At 43.6% G+C, this 12,518-nt stretch overlaps 1 protein-coding gene across 7 annotated transcripts in view; it reads right to left on the bottom strand.

The window, feature by feature from the left end:
* Positions 1-12,518, bottom strand: part of Map3k20 (mitogen-activated protein kinase kinase kinase 20) — a 166,024-nt gene that overhangs the window by 23,981 nt on the left and 129,525 nt on the right. For 5 of the 7 annotated variants that reach the window (XM_063259295.1, XM_063259296.1, XM_063259294.1 and 2 more), the window contains exons 12-16: positions 11,477-11,521; positions 9,727-9,757; positions 9,493-9,632; positions 6,151-6,213; positions 4,771-4,863 (exon numbers count right to left, since the gene is read on the bottom strand). In XM_063259295.1, coding sequence (XP_063115365.1) covers positions 4,771-4,863; positions 6,151-6,213; positions 9,493-9,632; positions 9,727-9,757; positions 11,477-11,521 — 372 coding nt within the window. Of the gene's footprint in view, positions 1-194; positions 1,954-4,770; positions 4,864-6,150; positions 6,214-8,806; positions 8,849-9,492; positions 9,633-9,726; positions 9,758-11,476; positions 11,522-12,518 lie in introns of those variants that run through there. The other 2 variants (XM_063259298.1, XM_063259300.1) reach the window with 2 other exon arrangements.

The following is a 12,518-nucleotide window of genomic DNA, read 5'->3' as shown; positions in this document are numbered from 1 at the left end:
CATTAAAGAAAAGCTCTGCTTTTAACTATTCTGAAATTTATAAAAGGTATTGGCTTTATATTTCCTTACAAAATCTTTTTCTTTGTGCCCTGTTATTTTACTCATGTTTATCTATCCATTTACAAAAATTACACAATAGGGAAAAAAGCCCTATTTGACAGTTTTTGATATTTATAGTGCTCTGAGAAAGGACCTGGAGATTCAATTAAATTTATTAAATGCAACATTTTACAAGCAATCTAATAAAGACCTGAAAGCACAATACAAATGAGAAGCATTTGTAAAAAGCAGTGTTTTTAACCTGTGATGTGAGAAGACCAAAGAAGCAGAACTATTGATTGGAATATTTCCCACCTCTGGTGAGTAGGGGTTGGGGCCAGATGCTAACAATGACCAGGCTGGACAGGAGGGAAGTTCCCCAGAGGGGACTCGGAGGCGCTTTGTCAGTTGTTTCCACTCCTTCAAACTGTTCCTCTCATTTTCTCTTCTTGGTTCTATCGAGCCCTCACACCCTCTTGAGGGAAAAAGGGATGGAGATCCATTTGGAAAGAGGTAGCCCAAGATGAGAAGTGGATCCCTATTAAAGGCCCAGCGATCAGAGGTGTTGGGAGACCGGGGCGTTGTTTCCCTTGCTCCTCCTCGAACCCAGTTCTCCCACCTAGGGCAGGTGGTCAGTCCAGACCTGCAGGCACTCGGCTTCCATCAGGCTTCTTTCATTGCATCAGAAGGGAGGGGAATCAGGATTCAGGAGACAAAGCCTGGTTGTTCATCACTCATGAGCAATGGACAACTCTCAAATACAGTAGTTCCTTCCTGGCTCTGCTTTTGAATTTTTATGACACAAAGTCGCAAAAAGATCTTGGTGAGAAAACTGCTGGGTGATTTGATAGTTTATCCCTTGGCAATTTGAGAATCAATATTCCTGACTGGTGAGCTGATAAGAGATATAATAATAAACTCTATGCAGCTGAATATTTCAATAAAAAGGGTGGTTGTCACCCTGGGGAGTGTGTGTAGCTACTTGAGAGTTTGAAAGCTGCTTCTCTTCTGTGGCAAGTCAAAGGCTTTAGAATACAAAACATAAGACAGTTTTCTCACAAAACAGAAACTGTGGTAACGTAGTGCTAACTTCGGCAAATGAATTGATTATCAATGTACCTACTTTAGGGGATAATAGTACTTTCCAGAAAAAGGTGGGTAAGCCTGTGGACTGGATCCACCCTTAGCAGGTGAGAACCCTTGACTAGTGCTTCGCCTCCCCACTCGATTTCCTCCTGAGGAGTCTAATTGAGGTATGATGCTTTCCTATTATGCTGGGCTATAACTGTGGCATGGAAAAAAGGTTTGCAAAGTGCTTTCTGCAGTGTCTTTGGCCAGAAGTATGAGGTAATAATAATTATCACAGGCATTTTCTGCCCTACAGTAGACATTCAGATGGAGAAAGATGCAATTTCTGCCATTTTGTCATAACTTCCAGCCTGCACCATTATTTAAATGAATAATTAACTTTACCATGTAGAAATGGATCAATCAAGTAAGTGGGTAAAACTCACTCTCACTTATTCATTCGTTAATTAAATGTTTCTTGGTGGTTTGGGGGCTGGACCCCAGGGCCTCACACATGCTAGGCAAGTGCTCGCCTACCTCACTACATCCTTAGCTTATCATTTACTGAATTGCCGCTGAAGTTTGTGGTTCAATCAAGATTTTTGTTTTCATCTGCCAGGTTGTTTTTAAAAAGGCAATGAAAAGGGCATTCTGAGAGGATGGTTGCTGCAGCATGTGTATGAGCTGGAGTACGGTCAGGTCCTGGCTTTCTGCAGTGGTCCAACTATATGGACAAAGCTCACAGGCAAGGTGTCACCGCGGCGACCCCTGTAGAAAGCACAGGCTCTCAAATGCAGATGGCTTCCGAGGTTCTGCAAGTCAGCCTCATTCTGTACCACAAACCACCTAGTTGTAAAATGAAGTTAAAAAGAATTTAATTCAAATTCTTAGAACAAAGGATTGGACAGATCTTACAACGAAAGGCTTTTTCTCTGTATGTATTTGTCTTTTTGTGTATGAAGTCATATTTTTATTATTTACTTTTGGTAGCTTAAAGTTATTGAAATGGTATAGCTTTTATTTTTTTTAGTGTGTGGGGGGCAGCACGGGAGATTGAGATTAAATCACATTGAGCTACATCCCTAGCCTTTTTTTTGTAATTTTTGAGGCAGGGTCTTGCTAAGTTGCCCAAGCTAGGCTCAAATTTGTGATCTATCTGCTTCAGTCACCCAGAGTCACAGGTGTGTGTCACCACACTTGGCTAAGCATACGAATTTTAAGGGCTCTAAGCTGGAAGTCTTTACCAAAGACAAAGGGAAAATGCAGCTACTATTTTCACAATAAAGTCTCTGTCATATGTTATTCCCAGCAGTTCCCATTACAACACACCTCTCATCTTACTTGGGAAAGAAAAGGTGAAATCAAGCAAGTGTGTCTGACCTGCAAACTTAGATGTGGGAAGAACGTCCCTTCCCAAAGCTTCCGCTTTCTCCTGTAAGGCTTATCCAAGTCGTGGGTTGGGGAGGACGAAAGACTTTACCCATACCAAAAACCTCTAGCAGCATCCTGGCTCCTGATGAGGTCCTAACAGTGTCACTCTGCGTGTCTTGGGATGTGCGGCCCTTGGCAGCATTGCTGCAGGCTCAGGTTCTTACCACTTCTAATGTGCTGGTCTTTCTCACACTAGCCTGGCTCCTTCCCACTGTATCTTTCCTCCTCTGTGCTTCTAATCCTACCTACTTTCTACTCAAAACCCTTCAAACTCCTTAGTTTAACACATAGGTTAAACTCAGCTGTTTGTGGTCACCAGCCTCCTTTTCCGGTCTTAATGATCAACATACTACTAAGTTTTCCCAGGGGGAGGATGCCTGAGCTGTGTGGCCCCATGGAAATCAGCTCAGGAGGAGCTCCCCAGGTTTGTGTGGCTCCCTGAGTGTGAACACTGGCACACACTGTTGCTTTTGCCTTCAATGTCCTCTCCCCGCCCAATTTACACTAATGAATTTCAAATTTGAGTTTAAGTATCACTTCTAACAGAAAGACTTCAAGATCCTCCCTCACCTCCTTCCCATCTGCAGAGGTGCATGCAGTGTGTGCCCCAGAATGATGTATATGGTGTTGTAAAAACTCATCATTTGGTACTGTAACCACTCACTGATCCCGTGTATTTCTCCCAATAAGCTCTGGGTTCCTTCCAAGTCAGGATGCTACTTTCTAACACCGAATCCTAAGCGTGCAGCATACAGCCAGGCGCATGGCACTGAATGAATGGATGAAATTATCACTCTGGATGAGATAGCAGAATATCAAATGTTGTGGCAGCTTTGGGTTTATGGATGATTCACGAACTTTACATGCTTATGGTAAAAACACACTGCTGAATTCTGTCTCAAATATCATTGACAGCTCTTGTTTCTTACTAAAAGTTATCAGCTTTCCACATCAAAAATCATTTCTTCAACAATTGAAAATATTTTTGTTTGGAGCCTCTCAAAAAGTCTTAGAGAAATTCTTGTCTCTTTATCAATTATAGGCCATAAAATGGTTTAAACGAAGAGCACTCATAACTCAAGAAATTGAGGATACTAAAGCAGGCAAATGGAAATATGCAATTTGCCTATCGTTGGATAGATTTAGGGTGCCCACAGCTACAGTATCTCAGTGTTAAAAGGCCCTTTGATGATGTTGAAGGTAGAAACTTACTCTGCAGTCCCTTTTTGGGTCTACTTCTAACAACCGGAATGACAGACAGTGACCTATCCAGGGAAGGAAGACAGAAGTGTGCACAGACTGGAGGCCTGAATTCAGAGCTGCTGTCTTTCAGCCCAGCACTGTGGTTCCACAGAAGCATCACACACCCGTGGCAGCGCAGGCCAGGCTCTCCCTGCCAGGTGTCTGGAAGGGCATCTTTCCAACCTCAGGTGACAGTCAACCTTCACCACAACTTCCTAGCTTTCCCAAGCACTGGTTCCCAGGAATGGCCTGGGCCAAGCATGCTTTTCTTCGCCAGTGGTCAGTAGGCCAGCTGAGTCTGCCTCAGGCCCAGCTACCAGTTACAGTTTTATCGATGAGGTCCTGTGACTACTCAGAGGAAAAGCACAAGTAATACAGTAGGTAAGGGCTTAGGTTCTGGGCCGGAGGCAGAGTCACTGACCCTCTCAGAGCTTTAGCTTTCACGTTTGGAAATTAGCATTTACACTTCGGTACTGTATGCCTGGCACAGAACAAGTAGTCAATAAGAAGTTATTATTATTATCTATCTATGGTAGTCTAGACTAACACGAGCCTAGTAAGATTCCAGCTCACATGCTATGTAGGTAAATAGCTTTTCCTAGACTCTAAAAATGACAAAAAGTGAAAACGTGAGTGAATGACTGGTGGTAGGCTGGGCCTCCGTACCGCCTGGAGTTCCATTCGCGGTGCTGTGCCATCCTCGGTATCATGAGACTGAAGCCCTTGAGGAAGCAGGAAGCTGGTGTTCGCCACTTCCCTCCCTGTGAGTTACCTCCAGAGCCTGGGTGGCCTCTTCACTGACAGAGAAAAACAGTTCCCATACTGGGGTCTAGGGGCAGCATCTGCCTGTCAACTCAACCCTGTTTAACAAAGTCTTTAAGTTTACTCGGGTCACCTAACTGTGTGGCTGAGGGTGGCACACACAAAACCATGGAGTCACAGGAAAACGAAGGAGCAAATTACATGGAAAATTTCCCGAATGTGATTTACCTGTGGGCCAGTTCCTGGTTTCAAGTGAAAGCCAAAAACAAGTTCAAGGTTCACAATTTTTTCCTCATTTTCTTCAGGTTCACCTCCTGAGCCCTGGAACAGAAAACCAAGCACTATTTATGGTAGATGGTGCTTGACTTTGACTTGTTGTGTAAATCAGATTTTTAAAAATCTATTGTTTGCTGTTGGTTTTTTTGGATAAAGCTACAAGTTATAATTACTTAAAGCAAGAAAAATGATAAATTAAGCCTATGAGAACTTTGCTAAATGATCAAACTTATATACTTCAGGCTGAATGTCATTGTTTTGTTTCTCATGATGCATCTTACATCAGTTTTATGCTAGAAAAGCACTTCATATCTGGAGCTGCATTGTGATTATTTCAATTTCAGAGTTTCAGGACATCTGAGATAGCAATAAGCTATTCCCAAAGAGAGTTCTGAAGCTCCTAAAGCACACATGGATGGAGGGAAGGGCTTGCAGATGGAAAACCATACTTACTATCTGCACAAGTAGAGGGTTTTGTGTTTTGTTTCGTTTGGTTAGTGCTAGGTATTTAACTCGCCTTTACAGATACCAGACAAGTAGTCTACCACAAGGCTACATCCTTAGCCCCTAGTGATCTATGTAGTAATTACAAGTGTATGCTGACTTTATGCCATTACTCTGAGATTATATATAGAATAATATGTTAAATACCCTGGTCCCTTCTTATTTGCTTTCCATGGTTTCAATTACTTGCTAGCCAGTTGTGGTCTGCAAACATTAAATAGAAAATCCCAGAGATAAATAATTCATACCTTCTAAGTAACTTTCATAACTGTTCTATTTTACTATTGGTTACTGTTGTTAATCTCTTAACTGTGCCTGGTTTACAAATTAGACTCTGTTATAGGTATGTATGTACAGGAAAAAGATTGCATGAAGGGTTTGGCACTAACCTCAGTTCCAGGCAACCATAGAGGGTGCTGGAATGTACTTCCCACAGACAAGGGGGGACTACTGAATATTAGTATATCATTCAAAAACAGCCCTCCCACTCCCCAATGCCGCTGATAACCCAGAGCTCTAGTGTGCAAGTTCCTCCAGGGACTTGTATGTCAGAGAAAGATGTCTAGAGCAAGGTAAGGCTCGATGGTGTCACCTATGCTGTAGTCATTTACACCTCTTCTTATCATGAATGCACTGTTAATATTTTAACATGTGGGGAGCAAGCCTATTTAATTGGGACACATCCTAGTCCTCAAAGGGACTTTTATTGTCTAGATAGGATTAAATTCCACTTCAAACAAGTTTCCGACACTGGCAAATTTAGGTGTGGATGTGGCAGGTGCACATGTCAATAAAAGAAGCATACCTTCAGAAAAGAAGAAACCTTACCTTAGTTAGTGGCGGGAAGTGGAATAAGTTTAGGTAATCATGGGTTAGTTTCTCAATGGCTGACTGTAAGAAAATCATCACATTATTAATGATCCAGTACTAGCAAGAGAAGACTAAAGTTACTGGCACATATAAAAGCATTCTTTATTTACATGGTACATAAAATATATTGGGGATGTTAATATCCATTATTTGTTGATATACATATGATTATCCATATACCTGATTATCCAAAGTAGTGCAGGTAGTTTGTAATTATTTAAAGGACCAGGAAGATATTTAGCCTCAGACTAAACAATACATTCTTCAAATGCCAGCAGGGTACAGTAGTGACAGGTTAATCTTCTAGTCACTTGTATATAGAATGCAGATGTCACTCTAACTGGGAAAACCCACCCACGTGCAGGGAAAGAACACCAATGACTTTCAGGAAGACTGCGTCTCACCAACGTGGTTTGTGTGCTACAGGGGCTTTCCTGTGAGCGATTCCAACATTCTCTCAATGAAACACAAATCATCGTACAGGAGAGGAGGATAACTGAAATGATGAGAGTTTTTGGCCATTCATCAGATATTATTCAGCTTTCCCATGAACTATCACATAGAGAACAAAAGGTGCCAATCTGGGAAAAATGAGATGCATTTTTTTTTTTCCTGAAGCCAAACGAAACTGTTGACACTTGACAATGGAATGACCACTTATTGGGTGTTCAGCCTTTCTCCTTCCACCCGACTCCTCCACACAAGAGCTTGTAGACTCAGGGGAGAAGGAAGCCACAGCCAGGCTTACAGGGAGGCACAACCACGTAGCAAAGGATGGTGGATCTGTTACTCCATCGCTCCATTTTCCAGTTTTATCATTTACTGTTAGGCTGAGACTCTTTGAGAAGGTGCGCAATAATGTAGCAAATGAAGAACATGTGTGTATGTGTGTGTGTGTGTATGTGTGTGTGTGTGTACGCGTGCGTGCAAGGCACTCCATACAAGTCCCAGGAGGGCTCCTCTTGACCGGAGGTGTACATGGACACCCCATCTCCAAGACCCAGCTGGAAGCATTATTCGTCCTAATTGGCCAAGAATACATGCAGGGCTTTCTAGAACAAGTCTCCATGATCTTTCCCCTGCATCTTTCCTTCTTGCAGGAGCTTGGCGGAAATCCCATCCTCCCCTGAGTTTAACCAGAAGCCCGGCAAGTGGCAGTGAGGTGGCAAGCTGCATTCGCAACAGGGACCCCTTTGTGTTCGATGTGCCCAAGCGGACTCAGGAAGGAACTTGTGGTAGTCTTTGCCCCTCATGATGCTGGCCACCACCCCCTTCCTCTGGAGCTCAGGCTGAAATCCTTGGGTCATGGGGCCCAATACCACCCTGTCCCCATAAGGGCAGCCCAAATGTTGCTCCCACCTGGTGTTTTCACAGTGCATATTTCTTGGCTTCTCTGCAGCATGGGGCCTTTTGAATCACTATCTGTACCTTACAGCTCTGCTCCTTTGGTCTCTGTACTGCCACTCTCTCCTTTTCTCTCACTCCTGGACTCAGTCATACTCCTCTCTTCCTCCTCTCTCTCTGCTGTACACTGTTTACCAGACACAGCAGCATCCCAGCAAAAGAGGACTGGCCTTCATTAGGGGTGCCATTCTTCTTTTTATTAATATTATTTTAAGTGGGGTGACACTCATGTAGCATAAAAGTAACTACTTTAACAATGCACCCCAGCAGCACTTAGGACTTTCAACACTGTCATGCACTATTCCCATTAAAACATGTCCCCAGATATTTCTGTCGTCCCCAAAGGGGACTCTATGCAGTAGGCAGCCCCTCCCTATTCCCTTGTCTCTGTGGATTCACCTAGTCTGGGCATTTCATCTAAGTGGAAGACAAATGTGCTGTGCGTGTCTGGCTTCCTTCATCAAGTCTCATGTTTCAAGGCTCACAGCCAGACAGCACATGTCGCTGTCACTGACCCTGCTTTGCAACCTGCAAACTTTCTCTTGGCCTCCTCTCTCGCCTGCAGCCTCCTCTCCTGCTTTCTGTTGCATTTTTGCAATGAGTCAGACCTTATCACTCTTATAACTTCCTAACTGGTTTTTCAAATTCGAGCCTCTTCTAATTCACTTTAAAATTTCCAGATGCAGAATTTAAACACAAGTTCTTAGTACTCTCCAGCTGTCATCAAATTCCAGACCACCAGCCTGCAGGTGGAAGCAGCCCAGACAGGACTCTGTTTTCCTCTAGTTGCAGTGAGATCCACTCCCTGACCCTGCAGGAGCCTCCTAACGTTCAGTTCCTCTCCATTCTCCTCCATTTCTCTCTTAGCTGCTTATTCTCTCCTTTCCAAACTCTGTCCCTGCTTCAAAATCCAGTTCTCCACTCCATGAGGTTTCCTCTTTCTATCTCCCAAGTGGATTCTGAATTGCTCTTTTCTTTCAAGTGCCTGTGGGAAGTTGTAGGCGCATGTGCTATGTCTTCTCTGGGATATAAATTCTTTAAGGGAAGGATGGTCCTTTGAGTCTTCACAGCCCAGCCTTGCAATTAGTGTGTATTCACGAATTTACTGAACAATAAACAATAAGTCTGGAATTTGGAGGTGCATGCTGCTTGCCCCCAGCCATGTCAAGGAGTATTTAAATCCCTTACAGTTTGGTGACGGATCACAGCCGGCCTCCTTCTTCCCCTAACTGCTCCTTAAGGGATGCTGGTCCTTTTTCAAAGATAGTAGAGGGAAGAGAAATTGAAAGTGTCTTATTTGGCATCTGTATCAAACAGGGCAAGACTTACAAAGTTTCCCGTTTGAAACTCAGAAACTTCTCTACACTAAAGAAAATAATTTTTCCCACAGTAGTCCATTTACACCAGTGTAGCTCTACAGGATGGATGTGTCCCTACATAGAGGTTGAGCTTAAACTCTTTGCCAGCCTTTGGAGTGTTTGTTTAGGCATGAATTTTCTTGCCCATCTTGTAGGAAGGAAAAAGTCCTGTTTTCTTTCTCAGAGATGATCTCTGGGGGTTTAGTGCCAAGCCACTGTCCAAAGGACACTGAGGAACTGTAAAGATGTTTCTCACAGGGCACTGCAGGCTGTGGAATGAGGTGAAAGGATTCTCTTTGGACCTTAATGCAATTTCTCTAGAAAAGTCATTGTAAGTGGCTCTATCTAAGGTAAGGGAAATTAGGTGACATGTTGGCAGAGCCTTTGTGAAAGTGTGGCTTTTTACATTTAATTTTATTTTTTGTATTACTTTTCCTGTGTACGTCCCTCTACGTAACTTCCTGGGGAAGGGGCAGCTTGGAGAGTGAACCACACCATGGGTGCTCGGCAAAGACAGTGTGTTGATGGGATCCCCTACCTTAAAATGGATGATATGTCCTTTGGAGACAATGCCCATGTCTTTCAAGTCTTCTTCATCCAGAAGCAGCAGCCGCTTGCCTGTGATGTTATTGTCCTTAAACAAGCTTGCGTAGCCACTCATCTCCACCGAGGAGTCACCTGCAGGGTTAGGAGAAGGCAAAAGGAAATAAGACTCCACCACACCCCCAACAAAGTTAACTCCATGAGTAGGAACATAATATATGCCACTTGCCTTTTCTGACGAGCTGCTGAACCCAAAAATACTGTGAAGAGAGGACATACGTGGTTTGGAGGATGGACACACAGTGGCCATTCTTAATAGTAAAACAGTTTTCAGTATGTGACATGAGTCTAGTTCCTGGTTAAGCCACAAAGGGAAGATGAAAGAGTCTCTGTAGTTTTAAAACTCAAGCTTTCAAATTGGAGACATTTCTTCTTTTGGAGGCCATGGACAGTAGAGGGATTTCCCTGGGTGGGTATTTTAAAATCTTTTCAAGAGGGCTCTTACAGTGATTTCCCTCCCTAAGTGCCAGTGGACCCTGGATTGCCCAGGGACAGTGGTTTCAGGAACTGTGTGAGTAAGAGGGACTACAAAGCAGTGGACAGAGAATGAGTTCTCTGTTCCAGGCCTGTCTGGTCATGACACAGCCACATGGGTCTGGGTAAGTCCAAGCGGGGAGCTTGCTATATAGTTGGATCCTGTGACCCTGAGTCTTTGGATTTCACTTGGTGCCTGCTCACTGTGGCCTCCATGTTGGGTGAAGCCATGCAGATAGGAGGCCGCACTCAAGCCCTCTCTCTGGGGAGCCCTTGACCTTGGAATTTTACTTAAATGCCTTGGAAGCCATCCACCTCAGAGCAAAAACTGAAAGTAACTGTTAGAACTCAGTGATTTTAAAACAATTTCTTTTCAAAGGAGGTGAGTCAACTTTTTGGCAGGGGATAAAGGGACTGTGTGCAGGCCTGGGAATAAAGGAGAACTTAAGTCCTCTTTCCATGGTAGGCAGGGCTGGCAGGAAAGTTGGGATTACTGGGGATCAGTGAATGGGAAAAAACAGGCAACTGGTGCCAGGTTTCGCACACGGCAGAAGCCAAAGAAGTCTTCCATCACAAGCGTACGAAGGGCAGAGAGGGGAACGCTCTGGCTCCCAGATCCAGCTGAACTAAGTAAACCGACCTTCTGAAGAGTTTCTAGTAGTGCTCCCCGGGGTGAGGCCAGTCCCAGCTAAGCTAGTGTTCCATCTTGATTTTCTTCTTCGTTTAATGATACCCTTGAGCTTGTAAATTGGACCTGGACAGGTGTAAGTCCTTGTGGTCTCTGATCAGGAATTCTCAAGCCTGTTTCATTATCACTTAGGAAACAGACATGGAGACGTAACAGGCTAAGGAAGAAAGCTGTTCTTAAGGCTTCTACTCAAGAGTAGGGAGTGTAAGACTTTTTTGAACTTAAGTATCTGCCCACATCTTCCCAGCTATATAGAACTCTGCTGGCTACAGCAGCAGAGGATGCCGGGAACAGTGTGGCTGTTCCTCCTGTGAGAGCTTAAGGACGGCCAATGTGATGTGGTTGTGTGCAGGTGTAAGTGGGAAGGACACGCAGGGTGACCCCAGCCCACCAGTGCCTTTAGCAGATTCTTCTTCATATGACTCAGTCCACGCCTGGGTTTTTAGGAAAGTTTAAGATCTATTTATTTTTCAAGTTTGTTCATTTGGTTACCTAGGTCATTTTATTTTGCTTTGTTATTGCTATTTTTTTATTGTATTCTAGAGTCAACAGGAAGGTGGGATCCTTTTACAACATTGGAGGAGATACTTGCTGTTGAATTTGCAATCATTACTAAACCAGAAAATAATGGAATGTGTCAGCTTCTGTTAACCAGACTTCCCTATGGCCTAAATTCTTCTAGCTGCATTTTAAACTTGTAGACAAATGTCTGAAATACCTGCCCAGGCTCAATGAGGCATCAATAGAAGCAGCTTACCACGTCGTCTTCAGTCCATGCACTAATCTCAAAGGAAGGCAGCAGCTGCGTGGGAAATATGAATGAAATGAAAAAGAGAGTAATATTATCCTTGTCTTTTTGGTTTATCCTCTGGGGTCCCTTAGCTCTGAAATGCTGCTCTGGCTTGATTCCTTCTGCAGGTTGGAAGAATGGGAAAGAATTTCCCTGCCTCTAAGAAGTTCTCAGTGCTCCAAGGATTTTGATCCAGAAGCCAATAATGCACAGCTACTGTACTTTCTGAGCTGTTCCAGGCAGGACTTTGCACAACTTGGTATATTCTTCTCTTGGTCCTCGGCACACCAGGAATGGTCTTGCATCCCATAATAGGACTGAGATAGGGAATTTCTGACATTAACCAGGTACCAGGGCTTTCTTCAGAATTCTCAGCCCATTAATATGAGGTTCATTTATCAATGAAAATTCCAAACCAACCACTTGGTAGCCAGATAATTGATTATGCCTCTTTTCACAGGGGTATTTCTAAGTGTTTAGATATCTCGGTTGCACTGCATTTGTAAAACCAAGTTTGGGGACCCATGGAGGATGGACTCGTGAAACTGGAACTGTCCTAAGAAGCCCAGGTGTAGCCACCCTAACATAGCTTAAAACACGTCTCTGCCAGCTGCACTAGCAGGAACGCAGCCTTTGCAGAGCACTCAGCCTGGTCCATCTTCACAGCCAGAGCTTCTCACTTCAGTGGCTGCCCCATGGCCACAGGCTAAATGATCCTTGCTTATGTACTTGAAAAAGATGGTGTGTTCTATGGTTACAGTTAGAGTTTGGTAGAGTCATTGGCTCTGATTAGCTTTTTAACATTTGCTAACATGTTTGGGGGCACTTATGAAATAACATGTTAAAGTATCATCTCATAGTGGTTGTAGATGACTTAAAAAATGTTGCTTTTACTGTTACACAAACGATCAGAGGGTGACTGAGTTAATATTTCTAATCTCTGTTATTTTGTACTCATATACTCAAAACTCTGCTAGGAAAGGTATATCCCTTTCAAGGAGCTTTTAAT

This window comes from Cavia porcellus, unplaced genomic scaffold (genome assembly GCF_034190915.1).
Source record: "Cavia porcellus strain 051 isolate PalLab524CR breed Dunkin Hartley unplaced genomic scaffold, mCavPor4.1 scaffold_12, whole genome shotgun sequence".
NCBI classification, from domain to species: Eukaryota; Metazoa; Chordata; class Mammalia; order Rodentia; family Caviidae; genus Cavia; species Cavia porcellus.
This window is presented reverse-complemented; position numbering and strand designations above follow the sequence as displayed.